Raw genomic sequence first — 26,531 nt, 5'->3', positions numbered from 1 at the left:
GTTAAGTTTAAGTACACTAGAGATAAAGCCAAATTAAGATAGACATTCCCAAACCCAAAACATCTAACACACAGTTTTTTAAAAACACTATCCATAGACTAGGCTAAGATTAATGATCAACTTCTGATGTCAGTAATTTTACAAGGTAGATCAAGATTAGATTACAAGGCTGCTGGTGAGAGCCCTCAACATGACTGACAGAAAGTAAAATCCAACGCTTTGATCTCTGTGACTGAGCCATGGCACTGCCAAGCAGCTCCATTAAAGAACAAACTACTCAGGGATTCTTGAAAGTGCTTCTTTTAAAACAGGAGGTAGGGACATTTTGACATAACCAACTCACCAAATATTTTTATATTTGTAGTATACAAATCATAACTATTTTCTATTTGCAGTTTAATGTTAGCCCTGTTTACACAATATGCTCACTACCTGGGCGGGGCTGGGGTGAGGCTCAGTGTCAGAGAACCTGCCCAGCCAGTGCAAAGCTGAGCTCAATCCCCAACACCAAAGTAAAACAAGAGCCGGGCCACGTGTCTGTTAGCATTTAGAAAGCTGAGGCAGGAGGATTGCAAGTTGAAGGCCATCTTGAGTTAAAGACCCTATTCCAAATAATGGTACAGTTAACAAGGAGGAGACAAAAGTAAAACTAAGATATAGCTAAGAGCTGCTTGAAAATGATAAGATTTCACTTCCCGTCTCCATTGAGGAAAGTTTGGACATATTTTGATGAAAAAGAGTAAGAAGCATGTCTCTCTACAGAATGTATTTAGGGGGAAAAATACAAAATCATTTCTCTTTGTAACTGCAGATAAATGGAGACAAAGTCAAAGAGCCACTTAACATTCCCTTAAAAATGAGATCCTACTTATTTTTCTAAAAACAGGGTCTCAAAAGCCAGGGCTCAAGGTCTCAAGCTCATTATATAGCTGGGACTGACCTTGAACTCCTCATCTCCCTGACTCTACTTCCCAGCTGCCGGACTACAACAGTGTGCTACTATGCCTTGTAATCCAATTACAGAGTTCAGATTTTTTTCAGTGCATGTCTAGTACTCTTACCACAAACCCAACACCTAGTTTCCCAGTATTTTAAGAGAAATTAGGAAACAAAGATTGGTGAGCAAAAATGGAATTATTTAGAGTTTGGCCAAAATTGGGGAGATAAAAACTCCTAGGGTTCCCACTGCCTTCCTGTAACACTGTTACCACCTCGGATGAAATAACCGGAAAATGCTCCCATTAACAGTGAGATAAGCTGTTCTCAAGTGTGAAATCTCTTCCAGGGAGGCAAGGGAGCACCTCCTCTGCTTGAACCAGCATTTCAGCCTCTCTCTGCCCCAGCAGAGAACTCCCAGGAAATTTTAATTCTTTAGGGTCCATTGTTTCAATCATCTTAACAGTGGACACTGAGAGCACAAGGGTTGCTCTTTAAAGTAGGGTGTGTGTGCGTGTGCATGTGCATGTATCCCCAGAAGAAAGTATTAAATTAAAGGTGTAAGCCATCCAAAGTAGGTATGAGAACTGATCTTGTGTCTTCTTGAAAACAAGTGCTCTTAACTGCTGAGCCCTTTATCTGGCCTCCACATGAGGGTATCCTTTTAGAATGTCTCCTTCCCAGCCATGGCTCACACAGGACCAATGTGACACTGGCACTTCACCCATTGTTTCTTCACAGTGACAAGGACTTTGCCATCCCTATCACTGCAAGGCTCTGATGTCCTGGCCAGGAAAGGAGCCCACAGGGAAGAACCAGGTCTCCTCAATGTAAAAACAGGAATTTCACAAGAACTCCTGTCGGACTTCAGTGTCTCCAGGCTCTCGAGTGACCACAACTCAGAGCCTGACAGTCTGGGTTGGAAGGGACAGCCCCACAGCTGGAACACACACACAGTAACTTCAGTTTAACAACAAACTCTGGGTAAGAAAAAGATACAAGTAGCATTCCAAGGGGCTATTTTAATTCTCCATTCTCAACTATAAGAATCTAAGATGCACATGCTTAATCTTAAAGTCAGTTTGAATATCTCAACAGAAAGTTTATTATAAAGAGCTACAAGTTAGTTAAGCAATTCTTGTCCGATTAAAAATAGAAGATTATGGAGGAAGTGTGTCTAAATAATCTAAAAATTACATATAAATTGGATAAACAGGCCTTAGAAAGAATCAAGCTTAGAAGAAAATTACAAGAGTCAAATTGTAACGCAGCTGAACGTGCTCGCACAATACACAGTTCGTTAAAAACGAGTTTTAAAGTTAAGTTAAAAAAGAGCCAGAAAAAGAGGACGCATACCGAGCTACAACAGCCTCACTGCACTCGGCGTACCTAAGCGCATTTATGTCTTTGGGGGTGCAAACCTTAAAAGAACAAGGTTACTTTCTCTGCAGCTGGAAAACAACAGGCAGCAAACCTGATGAGATATGAACCCGGAAATCAGGTTCAAATGCTAGGTGACCCTCCCTAATTAACCAAACTCTAAACCTAGTTTCCACTTCTAAAAATACAAATAATGATGTTCTACCATACAGGAGAACTGTACGCATTAAATAAGAATACCCAGCAGGCATGCAGTTCCATGCCTATCAGAGTGCTTAACAAACCCGCAGTCCTCAACCCACCTAAAAGCCACCACTGGCAGTATCTGAGGAAGAGGGGCAGCAACATGGCAGAGCTGTCGAACATCCTACAGTGTGCCACAAGGCACTGCCCCAGCCACTGAGAGGTCACATATTAAAGTATGAAGCTACCAAGGACCCATGTTTACAGGAGATTGGACATGGAGAAAAGTGAGTTTTCAAAATTACACTGACATTTTAAACATACAACCATCAGAGTACTTGATCCCGTGTGATACAAGGTTAAAGGGACACACTGTTACTTTGAAACCCCACTCTATATTCATACAATTTAAATGTTTGCCACATACACTCAAGGACTGGCAAGATGGCTTAGTGAGTAGGTGAAGGCACCTGTTGTCAAGCCTGATGATCTAAGTTTGATCTCACACACACACACACACACACACACACACACACACACACACACACACACACACACACTTGTGTGTATGAGAGAAAGACAGAGAGAGACAGACAGAGACAAGAAGCTGAGGAGCTGGCTCAGTGGGTAAGGTGCTTCCTGAGCAGGCAGGAGGACTTGAGTTTGGAGCCCTAACACCCACATGAAAGACAGGCACAGCAGTACACCTCTGTACTCTTACTTTGAGAGCTGAGACAGGTGGATTTCCAGAGCTTGCTGGCCACCTAATTAAGCCAATTGGTAAGTTCTGGGTTCAGTGACAGACTATTCCCCAAAATAAGGTGACAAGTAATAGAGGAAGACACGTGCCGCCCTCCTTGGGCCTCCACATGCACCTGTGCATACATACACATACACACACAGAAAGGAAATGCACTCAATATAGTCAGAGTATAACTAGTAGAGAACAGAATTATAGCCCCAAAGTATATAGAGCCCTGACAATTAAAGAGCAAACATAGCCTGCATTCATTTACAAACTGCCTAGACCTGGCACCTGCATGGCTTCTCTGTCACATTTGTCACTGCCAGCCCTTGCTGATGATACCTTGGTTCTAAATAACAGTATCTTTGTGTGACCGGAATGGTAAAAAGAACAGCAGAGCATTTATTTTTAAAACAAATTCTTGGTTACGCATTTGAGGTACATGTGTGAAATTATTCTTAGGGTGAAATTATTTCCGCCACACACAGCCTTCATGAAGATCCTTGAAGAAAGAGATTCATGAAGGATACTTTGCAAAGCAGAGACCAACTACCATCTGACTAAAAGAGGGCTGCAAAGGCAATTCTAGCAGGGCTGGTTTAAAAGAAAGCAGAACTCGTTCAGAGGCTGTGGGTTTGCATTTGGGTGTGTCAGCCCCCGGAAACCTTGGCTTTACGGAGGGAGAGCTCACCTTTCGGACATGTTCTCGTCGGAGCCGTGTTTCTGTTCCTCTGCTTCGCACTCCATCCTTTCTTTCCTTCCTGTTTTGCTTAGGAAAGTCCGATTTTCTGCTGATTCACACAGCCCATGGCCAGATGAGGTCCAGGGAGTATTCTCCTTCCAGCGGGATAAACGCTGCTTCTTGGCAGACTTGAACCTGCAGCCTCTCTCATAGCTCCAATCTGACACTTTCAGCTTCTGCTGAAGGCTGGCAGCCACCTCGGATGCCACTCTCTTCACCTTCCGCCGGCGCCTGAGGGGTCGACAAGGTGCATTTTCCGTAAAGGAGTCAGATTCATGCCAAGAGTGCTGCTTACCCCTAACAATGGCACTGAGAGCTGGGTGCCGTTTGGCCACCACTGTGTCATCAGAGTCACTGAAGTTGGTGAGCGGAGCCACTTCTCGACAGTCCTTGGTGGCCTCATCCAGACTTGACTCAGAGGCCTCGCTGAAGCAGCAGGCGTGCTCAGCCAGGTGAGTAAAGTCAGAACGGCGCTTCCGGCCTCGGCGCTTCCGAAGCTGCCGCCTCTGCTGTCTGGGGCTCAGGGCCATCTCCTCCCACAGCTCACCAAGCTTATTCTGCTCAGATGTCTGCTCCAAGGCTGAGGCTAAGTCATGCACCAGCTCATCCATGAGGCCACATCTGCCAAATAAAAGCAAAGAGATGCTTTAAAAGACCTGCTGCTTTTCCAGAAAGCTTATAAAGCATACTGCCATTGGGGCTCCCTGGCTGGCTACAGAAAATAGACTTCTTTCATCGGCTACCGTTTCTACCATCCACATACCACAAAAAACAGGTGTCTGGCCATTGGCGAGTACTGGAAATCAACATATCCAGTAGCTCGCCAGATGACAACTAGGACATTAGCAAAAATAAACAAATTGAGCTTCCTCCTTTCTCCAATTAAGTGATCCCTTGGTTGCCTAATCACTGTGTGGAGCAAACCACACAACTTCATCACTACGGTAGAGCCAAGAGAGCACCAGGCATGAACCAACCACGATAGAGGTCACACTGAGGTCTGGGATTTCTGCTAAAAAGGCTGCGGTAGGAAGGAGAGGAAGAGCTGAGTGGCACCTATGAAGAAGACTTCACGATATTCATAGTCCCAGAACTTTCAGTGACCCAAGCAGGTACTCAGAATGGGGAAAAAAAAAAGAAAGCCCACATCTGGTACTACCATGGTACCAACTGCCACCTGAAAGTTATTAGAAACAGACTGCTGTGGAGTATGACACTGATTTGATGTTGCTAGCATTGTTGTATTGTTGTTGTTATATTAGTAGTAGCAGGAGCAGCAGTGTAGGACTTTTAGACCCCTCATCCTGGTGGTGGCAGCAGTAGTAGTAATAGAAACACTAACAGTACTAGTAGTATAGTGTTGAGTCACCCCAATTATGTGCTTAGTGCCAATCACACAAAATCTGGGACATAAATGAAACCAAAATGGAGGGACAGCATAAAATCTCTAAGATACCTGGCTAGCAGAAGCAACCCTTTCCAGGCATGCCTGGCAGAGGCAATTTTCAAATTTTCGGTTTTCAAAAAGAAATGTCTAATACCATCTGCACAACACCTAAATTTTGTATGCTAAAATAGCACTTTCTTTCCAGCTCTTGGTAAGCTCAAAATACATCTTGCCCATAATTGGAGCTTAAAGCTGAACTCAGACCGTATTTCCCTTCATGCAATTTACTTTTTGCAAGGGGCTTTCTAAAAATTAATCTCACAGGGTCCCTATGTCAACAAATTCAAAAGCAGGAAAAGTCTTCTGGATTATGTGTCACACTTGTGAGAGCAATAGAGCCACCTTGCTCCAAAACCACCACGCAAACTTCCTCAAAGGGTCAAAAGCCTTACACATAAAAGACCATTTCCCTTTAGCAACCGGTAGTAGTTTAAAATGCCAGGACTGCGGTTTGGAAGACAACTGTCCCTAAGCCCGAAGCTGATAAACAAGTGGGAACAACACGCCTAAGTCTCTAATAAAGAATTACAGCTTTGAAACTCAGGCAGAACTGCGCAAACTTTAACGTGGGACAAGTAAACTAAACAACGTGTCATCATAAGCTGACATAGAATTCTTCCGCGTCTCAAAAGTACCCTGGTACACCCACACCTCCAGTCTCACTCTCAAGAGCACACCCTGGAGACCCTGGTCTGAGTCACAGGACGCTGGTGGGCCGCAAAGCAGCGAGCCACTCTCTAGGTCAGAGTAACCAGAGGTGGGGGAGACAGGAGTCAACTTCTCATTTGGGTTCACCTGAGACTGGAGGTCAGCTGTCTAGGGCAGAAACTGTCTCAAATCTTGTCCTAGTGACTGCATTCCCTCTGTGATGCTGGGGAGAGAGGTATCACAGCACCACCACGGATATGAAAAAAGCCGCGTTTTGAAGGACTCTCCTCCATTTCCAGCCCGTCCTCGGGGGCTAGGGAAACCCTTGCCCGGGACACCAAGCCTGAGTTCTCGCTGTCGCCCATCTAAGGGACAGCCCCACAGAGGCGGCCGACCCTCAGAGCTCAGGCTGAGAAGACGCACCTAGGGCAGCCAGGCCCCGCCACCCTCGGTCACTCGCCACAGCCCAGCGGTGCCCTCGGTCGCCCTGACGCAACCCGGAGCCCTTATCCCGCCCGGCATTGGCCCAGCGGCCGCCATCCTGCTCCTCACCGGCTGCCGCAGTCGCTTGCACCCGGCGCCGCCTTCGGGGCCGTAGCTCCCAGCCTGGGTTTCCCTCTCTGACCTCATTTCCGGTCTGGGCCTAAGAGGTGGGGCTGAAATGGTAAGGGAGGGGGCGGGCTACAAGAAAGGACAGGCGCCCGCCCTGCACTTCCGCCCTACGGTGCTCCTACTTCCGCTCCACGGTGGGCGGGGCCTCCGGGAAACTAGGAAGTAGTGCCTGGAGGCAAGTCAGGACAGATGGGCTAGACAGATGAGACAAGACCTCTCCCTAAGGGTGCTGACCTTAAGAAGTGGGTCGTCTGCCTTCACATTAAGTTACTCATGACATTAAAAGTGTACGTGGCTTGAGCAAAAAGCAAGTCATACTGTATTATAACTCAAAGCATTAAAATATTAACTCCATATTGAGTGGTTATTGATATTCCATATTCTGTAAGTGGAAAAGAGATACATTTCCCGTAGAAGACATAGGCTCTCTTGGAGCATTTTGAACTGTACACGGCAGCTTCCCTCTGAATAATGCAGTATCAAAGGGGTCACTTTATACTGGAGAAGCTAGCCAGCCTGGTCTACAGAGTTTGTTCCAGGACAACCAGGACTACACAGAGAAACCCTGTCTCAAAAAAGCAAACAAAAGAAAGAAATTACACCACGTATGGTTAAGAACTAGCCTACAGAACACTTCACCAGTATTCCTCAAAACTGTTAAGGGCATTGTATATGTCACACACAGAATGTATGGAATGTCTTTCTATATTGAGGGAGTTCCTTGTTCATTAAGTTCATTAAGAAAATGAATCCATTAGATAGGGCTGGAGGCAAGTCTGTAGGACATTTCTTAATTAGTGATTGGTGGGGGAGGGCCCAGCCCATTGTAGATGCTGCCATCTCTGGGCTGGTGGTCCTGGGTTCTGTAAGAAAGCAAGCTAAACAAGCCATGAGGAGCAAGTCAGTCAGCAGCATCACTCCACGGCCTCTGCACCAGCTCCTGCCTCCATGTTCCTGCTCTATTTGAGTTCCTATCCTGATTTCTGCTTGATGATGATGAACAATTCTGTGAAAGTGTAAACCAAATAAACCCTTTCCTCCCCAGCTTGGTTTGTGTTGGGTTCAGGAATCGCCACTCAAAACAAACACTGGTTTCAGTTAAGCAATACTGGATGTTCAGGCCCCAAAAAAGGACTGTGGTATCAGAGTCAGAACTAAGTTCAAAAGTTTAAAGAGCAAGGAGAGGAGCAGTTGGCTTACTAAGTACTGCATTATCAGATAACCTTTAAGCTGACTGGTTAAAGGTAAGGGGAGGTGGATGGGTGGAATTTCACAACACTGAGATAACAGAGCATGAGTATGATAATCATAACTTTTGGCTTATTAGTAGCATTTTTTAGCGTCAGTCACAAAAACCAGTGAACTCAATCACAGGTGCAGGAAGGGCTGCCTGGTGGTCAGCTCTGACTCAGGCTGCATTAGACATAACAGTTCACACTGACCTTTGATTTGATGGCTCCTACGTAAAGCTTTGTGGCATGACTTAAGATTGGCGATCCTCATACAGAACATACAGAACAAAACAGGGTGTGGTCAGCATGTCCTTGAGCCAAGTCACTTCTCTGTGACAGTGACTGGCAGGCACGGAACAGAATGGTTATAGCTATTTGGGGAGTGGGGGGGGGTAGGGGATCAGATGATAACAGTTTGGTCGTGGTGTTTCATTGCAGCAATAGAAACGGTAACTAAGACACTGGGTACGGTGGGACATGCCTATGATCCCAGCACTTGGAAGGTCAAGGAAGAAAAATTGCCAGCCTGGCGTTAGTCTGAACTGCACATCAAGTTCCAGCTAGCATAGCAAGACTTGAGTCAAACGATGTATTAATTATGATTAATATACTATATATTATCTAAGATGTAAGCAAAGGAAATTTGGGTGTGCAGCAGCTGATGGAAATAAATGTAGAGACCCACAGCCAAACATGAGATGGAGCTCAGGGAGCCTTGTGAAAGAGTTGGGGGAAAGACTGAGGGGCCTGGAGGGAATAGGAACTCCACAGGAAGACAAACAGACTCAACCAATCTGGAACCTTGAGCACCACCAGAGTCTGAACCACCAACCAAAGAGCATACCAGGGCCAGAACTAAGCCCAACATATGTAGCAGATGTGTAACTTGAACTTCATTTGAGTTCCCCAACAACTGGAGTGGGGGCTTACCCTCTGTTGCTTGCTTGTGGATCCTGCTCCCCTAACTGGGCTGTGTTGTCTAGCCTCAGTGGGAAAGAATAGTCCTGCAGTGACTTAAGGTAGGTTAGGTTAGTAGGTTAGGTAGGTAAGTTAGTTCCCCAGGAGGGACCTTCCCGTTCTCAGAGGTGAAGGAGAGGGAGGATTAGGGTAGGAGGTATTAGGGTAGGGACTTGTAAGGGGGTGGACTGGAAAGGGAGGACTGTGATCAGGATGTAAACTGAATAAATAAATAAATAAATAAATAAATAAATAAATAAATAAATAAATAAATAAATGAAAAAACATTTTAAATAAATAAAATGTTAAATGTGTATGGTTCATATAGAAACTGTGGACTCTTCATAATTTTTCTGTACACTTAAAATTATCTCAAAATTGAAAGTTTTTCTTTAAAAAAATTACATATGAATTTTGGCTCAGAAAGTCTTCTAAGACTTATTCTAAGGAAAAATCGAAATAGACTTTTTAAAAACATCAAAATATACAAACTGGTTTCTGCAGCATTTGTTGCAGAAAAAGAGCAATGCTTCTGGCTAAAAAATAGCCAGAGATTTGTCAGTAAAATCATGGTATATCTATGAAGCAGAATTCCTTGCAGTCTCACAGAATTGATGTCATGAGACCAGGTTGTTCTCATTGCTAAAGCACGTGCTTAGCATGCACAAGGTCCTGAATTCCATCCCAGCAACATAAATAAAAGTTAATGTAGCAGGAAATTATTTGATGACAAGAGAACTTACTGATCTAAGCCATGTGAGGTGATGCACGCCTTTAATCCCAGCACTGGGGAGGCAGAGAAAGAGAGAGGCAGATCTCGAAGTTTGAGGTCAACCTGATCTACGTAGAGAGTTCTACAATTGTCAGGACTACATAAAAAGACAGTCTCAAAAAAAAGTTACTGATTAATTATATATATTTCTATATAATATTACATTTCAATAAAGAAATGACAATAGAAAAGTTAGAATTAAACTCTTAATGGATGAAAGAAATCAGGACTACGCATCCACAGGAATAGGACCAGAATATTACACTATATAACCCTCCAAATGCTGGGCGTGGTAGCACACACTTTTAATCCCAGTATTCATTAGGCAGAGGCAGGCAGGTATCTGTGAGGTCAAGGCCAGCCAGGTCTACACAGAGAGTTACAGGCAAGCCAGGAATACATAGTTTGATCCTGCCTCAAAAAAAAAAATGGTTTGTATAAATACCCCTATCTCCAAACTGTTGCTTTGTGGATTTCCAGAAGCGTCTGTCGGGAAACTGTGTAAAGAATTCGGGGAACAGGAGCTGAAGAAATGGCTGGGTGGTTAAGAGCTTGCTGCCCAAGGATGACTTCAGATCCTCAGTATTGACATAAAAACCCAGGTACTGGCCTGCTTCTACATTCTTGGTGCAAGTTAGAAGGACCAACCCTGGGGATTGCTTGACAGGCAATGTCTGAAGTCATTCTCTGCACACACACACACACACACACACACACACACACACACACACACGGTTGCCCACGAAGAGTTAGGGGAGAGAGACAAAGATGAGAAACTTGGAGCCAGAGTGACAGAGAGACTGAGACTGATCAGCAGAGAAGTCAAAGAAACCGGTTGGTGGGAAGATGATTCATTCTGTTTTGATCTTGATGAATTTGTGACTCCCACAGGGCAGGAAATATGGAAATATTCACTAGGTATGCGCAGCCAGCAGACCTCTGTTCTGCTTAAGTGAAAATCCTCTCCCATGGGTCTCATCTGTTCTGTACTGTCAGATTCCTCCGTCGACACTGAAAGCTCCCAAATGTCTTAAATTCAGCTTTAGTATCTGCTCCCTGCTAGATGTCATGTGTACACACTCCACTGCCATCTATAATTTAAGACGTCAAAATATAGCTTAGTTTCTTCCATGGTTCATATCAAATCTGTCCCTGTTTTGGGAAATGTCACTGCCATCATGTAGTCACCAAGGCCCAAAGCTCCAAAATGTTTTCCAGATCTTGTTTCTCCTTTCTCCTCTCTCTCCTCTCTCCTCTCTCTCCTCTCTCCTCTCTCTTCTCTTCTCTTCTCTTCTCTTCTCTTCTCTTCTCTTCTCTTCTCTTCTCTTCCCTTCCCTTCCCTCCCCCTCCCCTCTCCCCTCTCCCTCTCCCCTCTCCCCTCTCCCTCTCCCTCCCCCTCTGCCTCTGCCTCTGCCTCTGCCTCTGCCTCTGCCTCTGCCTCTGCCTCTGCCTCTGCCTCTGCCTCTGCCTCTGCCTCTGCCTCTGCCTCTCCTCTCCCCTCCCTCTCCTCCCCTCTCCCTCTCCCTCCCTCTCCTCTCCCCTCTCCCTCTCCCTCTCCCTCTCCCTCTCCCTCTCCCTCTCCCTCTCTGAGACAGGGTTTCTCTGTGTAGCCCTGGTTATATCTTGGAACTCACTCTATAAACCAGAGTAGCCTCACAGGCCCAGAGATCTGCATGCTTTTGCCTCCCAAGTGTCTGGATTAAAAGCAGAAGCCACCACCTGGCTACTTCTTTCAATCTAGCCTGTGATTAAAGCTAAGCCTCAGGATGCCAGTCTTACAGTATTCTTGAACCCAGCTATTTTGTTTGTTTGCTCTCTGCCATTGACAGTCAGTCACTCTGCTAAATGACACAACAATGAGTGGCCTTACTGGTCCTAGCCCTTGTCACCCCTCCAGAAAAGCCATCTTTTGCTTCCACCATTTAACTTCCTAAAACACGATTTGGATCATGTCATTTCATCCATGGTCCACTGCCTCCTGTGTCACGCTTGAGCACGGCATACCACTTGCTGCTTCCGGAACACCCTGGGGCTTTGGGGGTGATTTACAGGCTCTGAACTAAAGGCACCTCCTTGACGACATCTCCTTGCTGGCTTGTCCACTCCTCTGCCCCCTCTCAGCACTTATCAGAATCTTTATTACAGCACTTTCTCCATTCAACCTTGAATTAGAAGCAATTATGAGCAAGTTTGCCTCTCCAACTAAATCGCTCAGCAGGCAAATATTTACTGAGCACCTTCAGCTATGACTATGCAAACAAAACAAAGCCTACACCACCTCCCGAGGCCCCATTCTATTCATCATTTTACTGCTATGGCTTGGAGCCGTGCACATGGCAGGCACTTGATAGATTCAAAAATCAAATAGGTGGGTTATTAGTCAGGGCCCCCTAGAGTCACAGAACTTATGGGTAGTCTCTCTGGGAACTGGTTGATGACTTACAGTCTGTAGTCCAACTCCCCAACAATGGTCAGCAGCAGCTGTGAATGGAAGTCCAAGGATCTAGCAGTGACTCCGTCCCACAAGGCAGGCAGGCGAGTTCGAGAGCCTCTTCCTTCTTCCAACGTCCTTATGTAGGTCTCCAGCAGAAGGCGTGCCCAAGATTTTTGGTGTGTACCACTATGCCTGGATCTGGGACTTGGTTTTTCCCAGATGACCTTGAACTCAGAGATCTCCTTGCCTTAGGCTCCTGGGATTTGTAGCCATTTGGCCTAAAAATCTCCATGCCAAGATCCAGGTCAGAAACTTGTATGTCCCAGCCTCAAGATCAGGATCAAAAGTGAGCCTTCCAATTCTGGACTGTAATTCATTCCAGATATAGTCAAATTGACAAGGTTGTTGTTGCTGTTGTTGTTGTTGTTGTTTTATTTTGTTTTTTTCTAAATACTGGACCAAGGAATTAGAAGCGCTTGCCCACAATCCTAAAATAAATTTTTAATGAAAATTCCACTCTTATGAAAAGATGGAAGCCATGAGCAGAGATTCAGGACAAAAGAGCTAAGGAGGCAGCTCATTTCGAAGAGTCGTTGCCTAGCAATCATGAAGTCCTGGGTTAGTCTCCAGAACTGCAGAAAGCTGATGTGGTAGCACAAGACTCAATTCCCCAAACCCAGGAGGTGGAAGCAGGAGGATTAGACGTTCACAGTCATCCTTGGATACATTAAAACAAGCCTGGGATATATGAGACTTCGTCTCAAGGGAGAGAAAGGTAGAGGAGAGGGGAAGCAGAGGAGGGAGGCAGGAGAGAGGGGAAAGAGGAGACTGGATACTTTCCCAACCTGGTTACAATCACAGCTCTCAGTCTGTCCAAGGACATCTGGCACAGTAAACACCATTCTTTTCCATTTCTCCCATTTCCAGCTCAAATCTTCTCTAAACTAATCCCTGACACCCTGGATTTTTCCCAGAAGTTTGCTGTTGTTGCTGCTGCTGTTCCTCTTCCTCTTCCTCTTCCTCTTCCTCTTCCTTTTCCTCTTTTCTCCTCTTCCTCCACCTCCCTCTTGCTCTTGTTGTTCTTCTCCTCTTCCTCTTCCTACCCCTCCTCCTCCTTCTCCTTCTTCTTGTTTTCAACAACCACAGAGAGCAAGAACACTAGTGTTAACTTAGAAAACAAGTGATTCCCAGCAGTGCATCTTCCTCCCCTGCCCCCAGCACTCTGGTATCTTCTCCCTGTAGAAGGAACCTCCCTGAAGGCACGCACTTAGAAACAGGGAGAGTGTTGGTCACTTCTTGGCAGCAGTGGTGGTAGACCCAGAATTGCTGCCTTAAAGCATGTCAAGAGAAGTCCGTGTTGTGATCCATGATGACAGAGTTTCACCTACTCCTATGCCACATCCCTCATCTTGTCTCCCTCTCACTGTTGCATTTTGGATTTTTGTTAAAGTAGTATTTACTAAAGGCTTCCAATAGGCAGGCATCATGAGAAGGCTTCAGAATTACTATCTTCTTCAATCCTCTTGTTGTGTAGCTGTTTGAAACATTCCATCCCAGAGGAAGGAAGGGGGCTCCTTAAGACTCAGGAAGTAGAGGAAACTTGTAAGGCTAAGGAAGTACACAAACTTAAATGTGTTTGAAGAGTCATAAGGTCCCTTCCCAAGCTTATGTAAGCGGTAATATTGACTGCTAGAGAAAGGAAATCTCCCACTGGCCTGCCAGACCTGCAAGGAACTTCAGGAATAGGGATTTGCCCTATGGAGGGGTCGGCTTTTTTGACAAAGCTACAGCATTGGAGTCACTCATGTTCCTGTAAATTGCTCTTTACCTGGACTCCTACAAGCAGCCACAATGCTCACTGGTTCACAAGACTTGGGTGGAATCACTGGGTCTGTAATCTGTGTCCTATCGGAAGTTAATATACATAGACATTTGTTTACCTCTCCCCAAATGGAAAAGTCTTCATACCATTCTATCTCAATTACCATTTGATATCAGTGGCTATCCATATCCTGTGGCTGCTGCAACAAGCCACCAAACACGTAGTGGCTTCAAACACCAGCTTACATCCTTACAGGTCTCTATGAAATTGGCCTCATCAGGACAAGCTCAAGGCATCAGATAAACTATGTTCCTTTCCAGAGGCTCTGAAGAAGACTCCAGCCTCTGAACTTTGCCATCCTCTAAAGGCCGCCCAACACCTTTGGTCTGTGGCTTCTCCCACCAACCTCAAAGGCAAAGGCATAAAATCTCTTTGGCCTATGTTCTGTCCTCACTCTTTCTCTGTGGTGGCTAGTGGGTAAAGGGGTAGTTCCTGTCTTTAGGAGCTCGTGAGTCTAGACTGGGCCCACTCAGATAAACTACACTGTCATCCTCCCAAGGTCCATGACTGGTTGGATTGGAGCTGGGGGTGGTTTGTTTGAGATGGGTCTCACTATGTAGCCCTGGCTTGTCCAGAATTCTCTATGTAGACCAGGCTAGCCTTGATCTCACAGATTATCTGCCTGTCTCTGCCCCCTAAATCCCGGGGATTACAGATATATACTACCACATTCAGCTCAAGGTCCTTAACTTTGATGACACTGGAAAAAGAAAAATTCCTTCTATCACGGATTGTGTGGGGCCATTTTTTTCACTAACACACTGTTTACGATAGGCGTTACAGATGAGGAGAACCAGATGTACAAAGAAGCGAAATTTGCCTGAATCCACACAGCTGGCAAACAAGGGAGCTAGTTTTGAAATCTAGAGGTGGCCAATCCCAGTCTCTATGCCGATTGACTCAACAACTAGCAATGAGATAGGAGAGACCAGCTCTGACACCTTCTGAGGAGCATGCCTGCTCCTGAGGAGAATCACACCAAGAGACCATCTCCCCTCTTATTTGGGCTGAGTATTATTAGATCTGGGAATGCCACAACCCTTTGCCAACCTTGAGAGAAGAAGAATATAGAGTGACAACCTAGATGTCTCATGAGATCCCTGAACACCATCAACCAACTCTAACAGAGCCTTTCCAGAATATTCTATTCTGCTACATGCTAATGCTCCTATCTAAGCAACTCTCGAGTTGTCAGTTTCTGTTGCTTGCAGGCCGGAGTCCCTACCTTTCACACTTGCCGATTCATCCAGGCCAATCTCCCATACCTACCACTATCTTCTTTCTTACTCATCCTCAGGACTGAAAAACAATGCTGTTGCTTACTTGGACAAAACCCACAACTCTTCTACTCATGTTGGACTCTCGGTATCTTTACAGAAATGGCAGTAAACTGTATACCCAATTTTCTACCCATGGTTTAATATGTGACAGTAGTAAGAGGCATGGCCTTATTGGAGTGGGTGGGGCCTTATTGGAGGAAGTGTGTCATTATGGGGGTGGGCTTTCAGATCCTATGCTTAAGCTCCACCCAGTATGGGAGAGGGGTCCCATATCAAGATGTAGAGCTCTTGGCTCCTCCAGCACCATGTCTGCCTGGGCACTGCCATGTTTCCCACCATGATGATAATGGACAGGACCTCTAAAACTGTAAGCCAGCCCCAGCTAAACATTTTCCTTTAAAAGAGTTGCCTTGGTCACGGTGTCTCTTCACAGCAATGAAACCCTAAGGACCATGGATACTTACAAATTGCTCAGCCGTTAAAAGACTGGCATAGAAAATCCCTGAAGCTCTGTTTGAAAGTACTCTCTCAAAGTAATGGGGAGCTAAAGTATGGAGAACAGATAGATGACTTTCCTTCTCAGGTTGACCTTGTCCTCACACAGTCCCGCACCAGAGATAAGTAAAAGCAGATAACAGGAGTGCTCAGAAGTGAGGACCAAGGCTGCCTACCCCAACATCCACCCATCTATGAGCTGCCAGGGTGTATGAAAAAGTCTGTCCTGCAGATTTGATCTTCCAGGACACATGGCAATAACAGGATATCCGAGAGAGGTCCCAGTGAAGGTGCAGTGTCGATAGTGTAGAAGACAGAGGCCGGGGTTGGGGATTTAGCTCAGTGGTAGAGCGCTTGCCTAGCAAGTGCAAGGCCCTGGGTTCGGTCCCCAGCTCCGAAAAAAAAAAAAAGAAGACAGAGGCCTTGAACCAGACCAATGACTCATTGCAATGAACATTTGCAAGTAAAGCTGTTCAGGTGAGAGGGTGACTATGTGACACATCAAAATGGGTTTTTTTGTTTTTGTGTTTGTTTTGATTTGTTTTGTTTTGGGGAGTAGGTTACAAGGGTGGAGGGCAGATATACAGGGACAGGGAAATGAGTGGGTTTGGGTCCATGGTGTGAAATTCACAAAGAATCAATAGAAAGTTTTAAAAAGAGAGAGAGATGGAACTGGGTAGGTGCTTAGAAGAGAGAGAGAAAACACTGCTGGGCCTGCTTTGGGATGGGCCTGAAGGAGCTTGGGGGAGGGAAACCAGTTTTCAGGAGCTCTGGGATGTCAGAAGCTGCCCCGGAAACACACAAGTCAGACAATTAAAACACAGCCATGCTTCACTTAGCAACAGGGACATGTTCCCAGAAACGTGTCCTACAGCACTTTCACCATTTGCAAAGATTATAGAGCATCTCACATAAAGCTGGCCAGTACGTGTGAGGGCCTAGGGCAGTAAGCATAATGACCTGTATGAGGCAGCTGCTGCTGGTGTAACTGCACACTGTTTCACATCGCCGTGTACTTATACGAGTAAAGCATGTGCTCTATGGTAACAGTCTCTATGGTAACAGTATAAAGTGACACATGAGCTAATGACAGCGATTCATATCCTTATCAACTATTATCACCATATATAATCATTTGACTATTTCATTCTATAATTTATGCACGTGTGTCTGTGTGCTTGTTCCTGTGTGTGCGGCTACATGTATGTGAGTGTGTGGTATAGGAAGGCCAGAGGACAACTTGTCATGCCATCCTCAGGACACTGGCGGCCTCCTTTGAGACAGGGTCTTTTATTGTCCTGGAGCTCCCTAGTCCCAGGGTTCTCCTATCTCCCTCCCCATCCCCTGAGCCAGGACTGCATGTGAGTACTGGTGATGGAACTCAGGTCCTCATGTGTGTGAGGCAAGCACTATACAGACTGTGCCATCTCCCCAGCCTCTGTACTACCATTGTAAGTGGTATAGTTTCACACAGCCAACAGTGCCTCAGTTCGTTCATGCCAGCCTCACGTGAACACCATTACAGCAGCTGCGAAGCCCCTAAATGATGGGGGTGATGCAGCTTTGTTCTTCCACCCTAATGCATATGGTCCACCGTTGACCAAAGCATTTTTTGTGAGGGGCATGACATAATGATCACTATCGTCTTCTGGGCACTCAGTACTCTAAACATTCGTGTGGATTAACTCATTTATCCTCTGAAGATTAATCCTCAAGGAAATCATATATGTGAGTAGTGTCTTAGTTAGGGTTTCACTGCTGTGAACAGACACCATGACCAAGGCAAGTCTTATCAATGACAACATTTAATTGGGGCTGTCTTACAGGTTCAAAGGTTCAGTCCATTATCATCAAGGCAGGAACATGGCAGCATTCAGGCACGCAAGGTGCAGGAGGAGCTGAGAATTCTACATCTTCATCTGAAGGAAGCCAGGAACAGACTGCGCATCCTCCAGAACCTAGCAGGAGGGTCTCCAAGCCACCCCCACAGTGACACACTTCCACCTTCTAATAGTGCCACTCCCTGGGCCAAGCATATGCAAACCATCGAAAGTAGTATTACTATCGTTATTTTATTACATTTACTTCTTCTCTGTGTCACGTCTAGGATCCGGTTCCAGGGATCAAACTCAGGTCTGCAGCCTTAGCAGCAAGCACTTTAGCTGCTGAGCCATTTCAGCTGCCCTGCTGTTTTCATTTTACAGTGCAAACACTAAGGCAGGCTAACCAGCTTGCCTAAAACATACAACTCCTAGAACCATACACTCAACCGCCTGAGCTATAATGCCTCTAAAATAAGAAAAAATAAAGAAGAAAATAAAGAATAAATAAATAAAGAATTTGTCTAGCTAGCATCTTGCCTGGTCCTCAGAAGGACATGTGGGTATACAGATATATTAACCACTGGGCATACACTGTGATACAAAGAAAACTATACCTCTTTTATTTATTAATAAGTTGGCTTCATTAGTCCTCAAAATAACCCTGTAAGCTAAGTCAGTGGTTCTCAACCTTCCTAATGCTGCGATCCTTCAATACCGTAGAGTTATTTTCATTGTTACTTCATAACTGCAACTCTGCCACTATTATGAATCCTAATGTAAATGTCTCACATAACTGATATGTCACCCCTGTCACGATCCATAGGTTAAGAACCACTGATCTTTACAGACTTGGAAAGTGGGAGTTATGGCTTCAACAGGTAGGAAAGATACTCCAGCCCACAACAGTGAACCTTGGGTATAACCCTTGTTAGGTTAGTATGAACACCTCTATTCTATATGGTCAGCAGTTGCTTTAAGATTTAAAATACACATTTTAACTTAGTCTGCCTACCAAGTAATATTACTCCTCTTCATGCTTAGTATAAGAAGCTTATCACGGGATCCTACTACCTCCTACTGTGATAGAGAAGGTATGGTTGGAAAATGAGGCTCCTGTGTTGAAAGTCTGTTTGATCCCCAGCTGGTAACGTCATCTTGAGAGGGTCTGGAAACTGGAGGAAATAGGACCTAGCTAAAGGAAGTAGATCACCAAAGATGGGCTCTTGGAATATTTTGTCCCCAGCACCCTTATTCTCTCTATACTGGTCACCAAAAAGTAAACGTTTTCTGCTACATGCTCCCATCACTGTGATGGCCCAGAAACAACAGCGCTCACTGTGATGGATAAAACCATGAATCAAAATAAACGAGCTCTCCCTTTAGTTACTGTCAGCGTGGTAAAAGTAACCAGCAGAGGGCCTGACAAGAGAAAAGCACAGAAGTTATATAAAATGAGTCTCATCTAACCCAGAGTCCACATAAATGAAAACTTAAGAACAGCGAAGGGTTAGAGATATGGCCCTGCGGTTAAGAACACTGACTGCTTCTGCAGAGGACCCGAGTTCAAGTCCCAGCACCCACATGGTGGCAGTTCACTATCTCTGTAACTCTAGACGGAGGGAATTCAATGGCTTTTTCTGACCTCCTCAGGCACCACATGCATGGGGTGCATAGACATACATGCGGGCAAAACACTCACACGTATAAAATTAAGTTACATTGTAGAAAAAGAACCAGGGCAGCTTGTGTTTATCGGTCACATGGAAGTATCGTCAGAGGTTGAAGGGGTATAATTAAATAGTAACAAAGTTCGGTAACTCAACAAGAGTTTTTGGTCCAGATACTTCTTGTCAACCTTGTGTGACAAAGATGTCCTTTTCCTGGGTATGGGATACCCTCTGGAATGGGAGTCTTTAGGTCTGGTTTTCAGGACAAGATCAGCCATGTTTTATAGCCCATTTCAAGGAGAGGCGAGAGGGCTATGTAGCTTCTATGGGGAGGTGACGGAGGCTGCTTTGCTGCTGTTTCCTCTGTAGACACCATGTCCTATTTTGAAGTGGCATGTTCTGTACCCATGAGTTATCACGCACTTTACTTCTTCATGTGGCAGAATTCCCACGACATAGTGCTGCTTCTCGCCTCGGTCACTTTACGCTATTGCTTAAATATTTTAAATGAAATATTTTTATAGTCACACAAATCTTACTCTCGTATGTAGATTTAAATCTGCATCTATAATGTTCTTCCTGTCTGTGATATTTTCTTGAGTATTTCCTGTAATTCTGGTATGGTGGTAAGGCTTCATTCAGATCTGATTTCTCTGGAAAAAAAATAAAGTCTTTATATATTTTCATTTCTGAAAGATGTCTTTGTTTGGTGGAGAATCCTGGAACGGCGTTTTTTGGGTTTTTGCTTGTTTGTTTGTTTGTTTTGTTTTTCGTTTATTCTCCTAAAAGTGCTGTTCCACTGTCGTCTGACTTACATCATTCAAAGAATCAATCCGCCGTTCTTCTCGCCTTTCTTTGAGCACAGCCTGTCTTCGTACTCCCGCTGCTGTTAAGATTGCTTCCTTATCACTGGCTTTAAAAATGTGCTTTCAGATTTATGTTATGTGTATGAGTGTTTGGCCTGCACAAATGTATGTGTATCATGTGAGTGCCTGGTGCCCATGTGTCGGCACAGGACCAACAGGGTACAGAGAATCAGGCGAAAGCCTATGGGATGAAAGAAACACACACACACACACACACACACACACACACATACACATACAGGTTATCGTGCCATGCCAGGAGAGGAAGAGAGGGAGAGGAAGAGAGAGATAGAGAGAGAGAGAGAGAGAGAGAGAGAGAGAGAGAGAGAGAGAGAGAGAGAGAGAGGGGAAGAGAGGGAGAGAGAGAGAGCGGAAGAGAGGAAGAGCGGAAGAGAGAGTGAGAGTCTCCTGTAGCTTTATTCACCACTTATATACCCAAGTCTCCAGGTAGAAAATATCTGGGAAGCACAGTGGGAAACCCTGGCTCATGACTACCTGGCTCGTGACTTCGTGACTTCGGTGACAAAAGACCAACTACGAGACCTGAATTAATTAGGGAGAAATCCGAGAAGAGCAGCCTAAATCTCAAGGATAAAGGCTGAGGAAGCAAAAGGCAGAAGTAAATTGACCACCACCCAGGTGTGGTCCAGGTGTGTCAGTTCCACATGCATCAGCTGGGCTCAGCAGGGGTCATGCAGTGGAGACAGCGGGTATTTACTACTTGGTCTTTTCTTCCTGTGCCGTAAACATGGGAGAGGCCTCTGTCCAACAATCCCATGACTTTAACTGTGGCCATACAGTTACAAAGCGGCCAGGCCCAAATCCAATATGGCTCACTACACCCATGTAGATCAGAAGAGGGTTCCCCAAATCTGGAGTTACAGATGATTCTGAACCATCATGCGGGAACTGAACAGGGTCCTTGGGCTCTGCAAGATTAACAAGAGTTCTTAACCGCTGAGGTGTCTCCTTGGCCCTTATCACTTTATCACTGGCTTTTTGGTTTGTTTTTTATGTTTTTAAAAAGGCTTATTTATTTTACTTATATGAGTACACTGTCGCACTGTTCATATACACCAGAAGAGGGCATCAGACCCCATTACAGATGGTTGGGAGCCACCATGTGGTTGCTGGGAATTGAACTCAGGACCTCTGGAAGAGCAGTCAGTGCTCTTAACCACTGAGCCATCTCTCCAGAACCTTGATTGACTTTCATTATACTATAATCATAATTTTTATTTTCTCTTACACTGGTGGATGCTGAAAACGTTTACATTCCTTTGTTTGATATGAGGTAAAAGCAGTTCTCACCAGTCCATTAATGTCCCTGTTGGCCAACTTTCTATCTCTGTGACAAAATGCACTAGAAAATATAACTAAAGGAAAGGTTGAGGATCTAGAGAGATGGATTGGCTGTGAAGAGCACTGGCTGTTCTTCCAGAGGACCTGGGTTCGAATCCTAGCACACAGATGGAGGCTCACAACTGTCTGTAACTCTAATTCTAGGGGATCTGACACCCTATTCTGACCTCCCTGGTACACATGTGGTACACAGACATACCCAGGGAAAAAGACACATAAAAAGTACAATTAAACTCAAGGAAAAAAAGGATGGAGGAGGAGGAAGAGGAGAAAAGGAAAAGAGGGAAGAGGAAAGCTTGGGCTGTACACAGTCTGACAGCCTGGATTTGGATCCTCAGAAGCCACATTAAGGCTGGATGCAGTAGCAGAAAGGTCTGTAGTTGTAGCCAGCAGAGATGGGGAAAATTCCAGAAGCTCTCGGCACTGCCATCCTGGCTGATACAGCATCAAACAGACAGAACAGTGAGGAACAGCGCCTAAAGATTGTCCTTTGACCTTCACACAGGTACTTAGGAACACACACCCTGATTCACACTCATGAATACACAGCAAGTGTTCACACAGTTAACAAACACATGCTTACATACACATGCATACGTACACATACTTACTTATACATGCATACATACATACACATACTTACTTACACATGCTTACTTATACATGCTTACTTACACATGCATACATACACATGCAGGGCTTTTAATTTTGTTTAAGGGAGTAGTTGTTTGGGTTTTCTTTTTTTTTTTTTAAGATATATTTATTTGCTTGATGTAGAGGAGTATACTGTTACTGTCTTCAGACACACCAGAAGAGGGCATCAGATCCCATTACAGATGGTTGTGAGCCACCATGTGGTTGCTGGGAATTGAACTCAGGATCTCTGGAAGAGCAGTCAGCGCTCTTAACCTCTGAGCCATCTCTCTAACCCTGGGTTTTGGAGATAGGGTTTCTCTGCTCAGTCCTGGCTGTCCTGGAACTCACTCTGTAGACCAGGCTGGCTTTGAACTCAGAGACCTGCCTGCCTCAGCCTCCTGAGTTCTGGGATTAAAGGCATGTGACACCATCCAGCTTTATGCTGTCTCTCTTCTTCCTCAGTGTTGCTTGGCTTTGCTATTTGCAGGCTTGGGAGGAGGCAGAACATCATTTAAGGAGAGTATACTGCAGCCGGTCTCCTCACCTCAGAGCATCCAAGAAGCATAGAGAAAGAGAAGATGGGATTGGGATAAGACAACACCTTCAGTGGCTCACCACCAAGGCCTCATAAGCTCCCACTGCTTCCCAACGGCCTGTCAGAATATGGACTCCCGTCCATTCATCAATCCATGAAGTCAAAGTTCTCGTGGTCCAGTCATTTCCCCAAAGCCCCCTCCTCAGAACATTTCTGTAACGGGAACCAAACCTTCAACAACTGAATGATCGTTTGGGGGCATAGGAATGTCCAAAGCCAAAGGTAGAAGTCTCAAGCCCTGTATTGCTTGGAATGTCTTTTACAGCTCAGGCAGCTGGAGATAGGAAATAGTTCTTTCTGTTTGTTTGTTTGTTTGTTTGTTTGTTTTTCCAGCCAGTTCTGGGTCCTTAATAGTCTCTCTCTCTAGACCCTGCTCCCTGGTCATTTCCTTCTCTTCCTCTTTTCTCACAGTATCTCATCAGTTCAGCAGTCAAGAGCATCTGACCCTTTCAGAATTCTACCTGTCCTCCTCGTTACTCACACCTATAGGTTCATTAGGTGCTTCCCGCTCCAGTTATTTACCAGTTATTTCAGCTGACACAGCACCCTCTTCTGCTGTGGCAGCTCCTTCCCATCCTTTCTAGCTTGGCTGCCTGGCCTTCCAAAGCCAATGCTCTGACGTCCTGTTTGACCTGAGTTTGGCTTAACACACTGGGTCTCTCAGCATCTCCTTGCCCATTAAGTAGCGGTTGTCACAGAGATGCTGCTTAACCAAGTCGCCTCAAAGCATAATTTCCGGGCAGCTGAGGTGATTCTGTTGGTGAAGACACTTGTCCTCAGTCCGGACAAGCTCATCATTTCAGGGAGTCACGTGGGGGAAGGAGACAACTGGCACTTGCAAGTTGTCCTCTGCCCTCCACACCTAAGGCTGCAACACCCCACATATACCAACACAAATAAATAAAAATGTTAAAAATAAACAATATGGTTGCTTAGGAGAGGGAAATAGTGAGAACAAGGTACAATAACACACACACATGGAAAGGCCATGATGAACTTCATTGCTTTGTCTGCTGATGTAAAAAAGAATTTTTTTTTTAATTTGGTTACTGGGGTGGCGAGACAGCCAAGATGGCTCTAAAGATAGAGGCACTTGCTGCCAATCTTGGCAAAGTAAGTTCAGTTCCCGAGACCCACACAGTAGAAGGAGAAAGCTGATTCCCCCAGATGTTCCCTCTGACTTCTCTATGTGTATTCTGACACGGGCTCACATGCACTCGTGAACACACACACACACACACACACACACACACACACTAAACAAAAATAAATGTAAAAATATAGTTATTTAAAACAACATTCCATTCAACAGCTCTCAGGGATCCCTGTGCTTGCTGGAACATTCTTCTGCCCATCCGGGCTGGGCTGATCGTGACTGGACTTAATCAATATATCTACAGTCAGATGAAGGTTGTATGTTATCCTAGGATACTGTTGTGTAGGACAACTTGCCTCTCCCTCTATGTCTACCCCATGCCTCCAGCAGGCTGATATAGCCACTTTCTCATGATCGGAGTTGAGCCCTTACATGTCCTTCTGTCCATAAGGACCTTATAAGAAGGGGCAGAAATGCTCTGGACACAATGTGTGTTTCAAGCCCTCCTTGAATAAGGCTGTGGGGGACATATTGGACAAAGCAGGTAGGTCTTGGAGCGAAGCCTGAAGTTGCCAGAGAAAGGCTACATACAGGAAGACATTAAAGAAAAACAATAGGGGCATCCAGAACAAACTCTTAGGGTAGGGTGGGTACTGAGATCCATTTCTCCACCCACCAAGTAGGCATCAGAACAGTTCTATAACAATATCATGTCATAGGAAAGTAAAGAACACATACATTAAGGGTCCCCGCGAAGGTTCTGTTCTGAGGCTGTAGGGCTTGAGCCCAGTAACTTGGCCTTGGTGTTACCTAGGCCCGAAGAAGACGCAGCCTTGGTGTTACTCTTCCAGCCTCCTCTCGGAGCCCTCCACAGCGAAAGCTCAGTCACTGACTTCAGATATTGGAGCCAACAGACCCTCCAGGAGTCTGACCGCCAGGTGCCAATGGAGAACGCCCCTCTGGTTCCTCACCCCGAGTACCCACGGCCCCACGGAGAAGCCATTCAGGGGTTAAAAGCAAGGAAGAGAGAAACAAAGGAAGGAATAAAGTCAAGAAATGTGCCATGAAGCTTCTTGCAGTGCAAAGCAGAGAAAGTCATTTCCAACTTCTTTCATCTTCAAGATGAAGCCACTAAATAAAGGGGCAAAGCAGCGAACACAAGGGCTTTTAATCTGTCTCATCTCCTTCATAATAACTGCAAATTTTCCCTGGGCCCCTGGGAGGGAGCTCTTCCCTGCGCTCGGCCTTATCTCCCCCTCCACATTGCGTGCGCGCTGCCCGGGCCGTCCCGGCGAGGCCTGGGGGAGCCGGCGCTCCCTGCCGCATTGTTCGGCGGCCCCGGGCTGGAGGAGGGCTGCGGGCCCGTCAAAGGGAAGCGGGCTCCGCGCCTTCATTAACGCGGCCTTTCAGCCGCGCGCATATCAGAGCCAGGCCTTTTCAGAGGCGCTAATTAGCAATTTGGAGCCTTGCCCCCTCTGGAGAGGCGCCTTCAATGTAACAAGTGGGAACCGCGGCTCTCCCTTTCTTCTTGCACTTAATATTTATTGTTTTCCATTTTCTCCCTCCGCTGGTCTGTCCCCCTTCCTCACTCGCCCCATTGTCCGGCTCACTGCCACCAGATAAGGCCTGGGGGTGGGGGGTGTGCATCATTAATCACTCTTTTAATTCTTGGCTAATGATAACTTTCTTCTGGAACTGAGAGAAGTCAATCTTTCTTGGATGTGGAGAGAAAGGAGGGAGTCAAGCAGAGTCTATGTGTTGGGGTGGGGTGGGGGTGGGGAGAAGGCAGACGCTAATGGAGACCACAGAGAGATTTGCTATTCTGCCCACCCCGTTCTCCAACTTTCCCTATGACCTGTTGGCTTTACCACTAGTGTTTTCCTGGTCCCTCTGCCCAGCAGCAACCTGCACCAGCCTTCAGCCCCCATGTGGTCGTTCAAAACCATCTTAACTCCAGTTCCTTTGAACCGGACACCCTCGTCTGGCCCCTACAGGCACCAGATGTACACACAGCGCATTTGCATACATGCGAGCAAAACGTTCGTATGTTATAACATTAAAATAAATAAATCTTCATAAAAGAAAAAGTCCCACCGAGAGGTCACCTCCTCTGTGAAGCCAGTTGTGATTGTCCTGATTGAATTTCCCGGCTTCTTCCCACGGCAATCCCATAGTCACTTTTCATAAGGTGAGAAGCCATTCCATGCCTCCTGTGACCATTTCCAGCTCCAGGCATACCGATCCCGGGTATCTGAAGAGCCCACATCCTTCTTAGGAGCAGGACCTGGCGATTGACGAATGAACTTGTCCAAAGATCTCTGAGTGTAGAGACATTTCTTTTTCTGTCTCAAACATTTAAGTGGCATTTGCTATGTTTCACAAGCCATTCTAAGTACTCACCAACTGCCATGGTTTGGATTTTGAATGTCCTCTAATGGCTCGTGTATGTGAGGCTTGCTCCTGAACGTGGTACTATTGGAAGGTGCCAGAACCTTTAGGAGGTCTAATGGAACATACCTGAGTATCATTGAAAGATGAGATCTCGGTGTTGTCTCTGTCTCTCTGTCTCACTCTCTGTCTCTCTGTCTCTGTCTCTCTATCTGTGTCTCTGTCTCTGTCTCTCTCTCTCTCTCTCTGTCTGTTCCTCTCCTTTCTTCCTCCCTCTTTCCTGGCTTGTGGTAAGTGCACTCATTCTGACATGCCCTCCTGACACAATGGGATGCTCTGGCTAGAGGTCCAAA

The 26,531-nt window shown here is 45.6% G+C and overlaps 1 protein-coding gene across 1 annotated transcript in view; it reads right to left on the bottom strand.

The window, feature by feature from the left end:
- Positions 1-6,723, bottom strand: part of Gpatch2l (G-patch domain containing 2 like) — a 42,376-nt gene extending 35,653 nt beyond the window's left edge. Inside the window, exons 1-2 of the mRNA XM_032908190.1 lie at positions 6,634-6,723; positions 3,936-4,607 (exon numbers count right to left, since the gene is read on the bottom strand). Of these exons, the coding sequence (XP_032764081.1) occupies positions 3,936-4,597 (662 nt within the window). The 5' untranslated portion in view covers positions 4,598-4,607; positions 6,634-6,723. The remainder of the gene's footprint in view (positions 1-3,935; positions 4,608-6,633) is intronic.
- Between the last annotated feature and the right edge of the window lie 19,808 nt (positions 6,724-26,531).

This window comes from Rattus rattus, chromosome 7 (genome assembly GCF_011064425.1).
Source record: "Rattus rattus isolate New Zealand chromosome 7, Rrattus_CSIRO_v1, whole genome shotgun sequence".
NCBI lineage: Eukaryota > Metazoa > Chordata > Mammalia > Rodentia > Muridae > Rattus > Rattus rattus.
The sequence above is the reverse complement of the archived record's forward strand: the minus strand, read 5'-3'. Positions and strand labels throughout refer to the sequence as shown.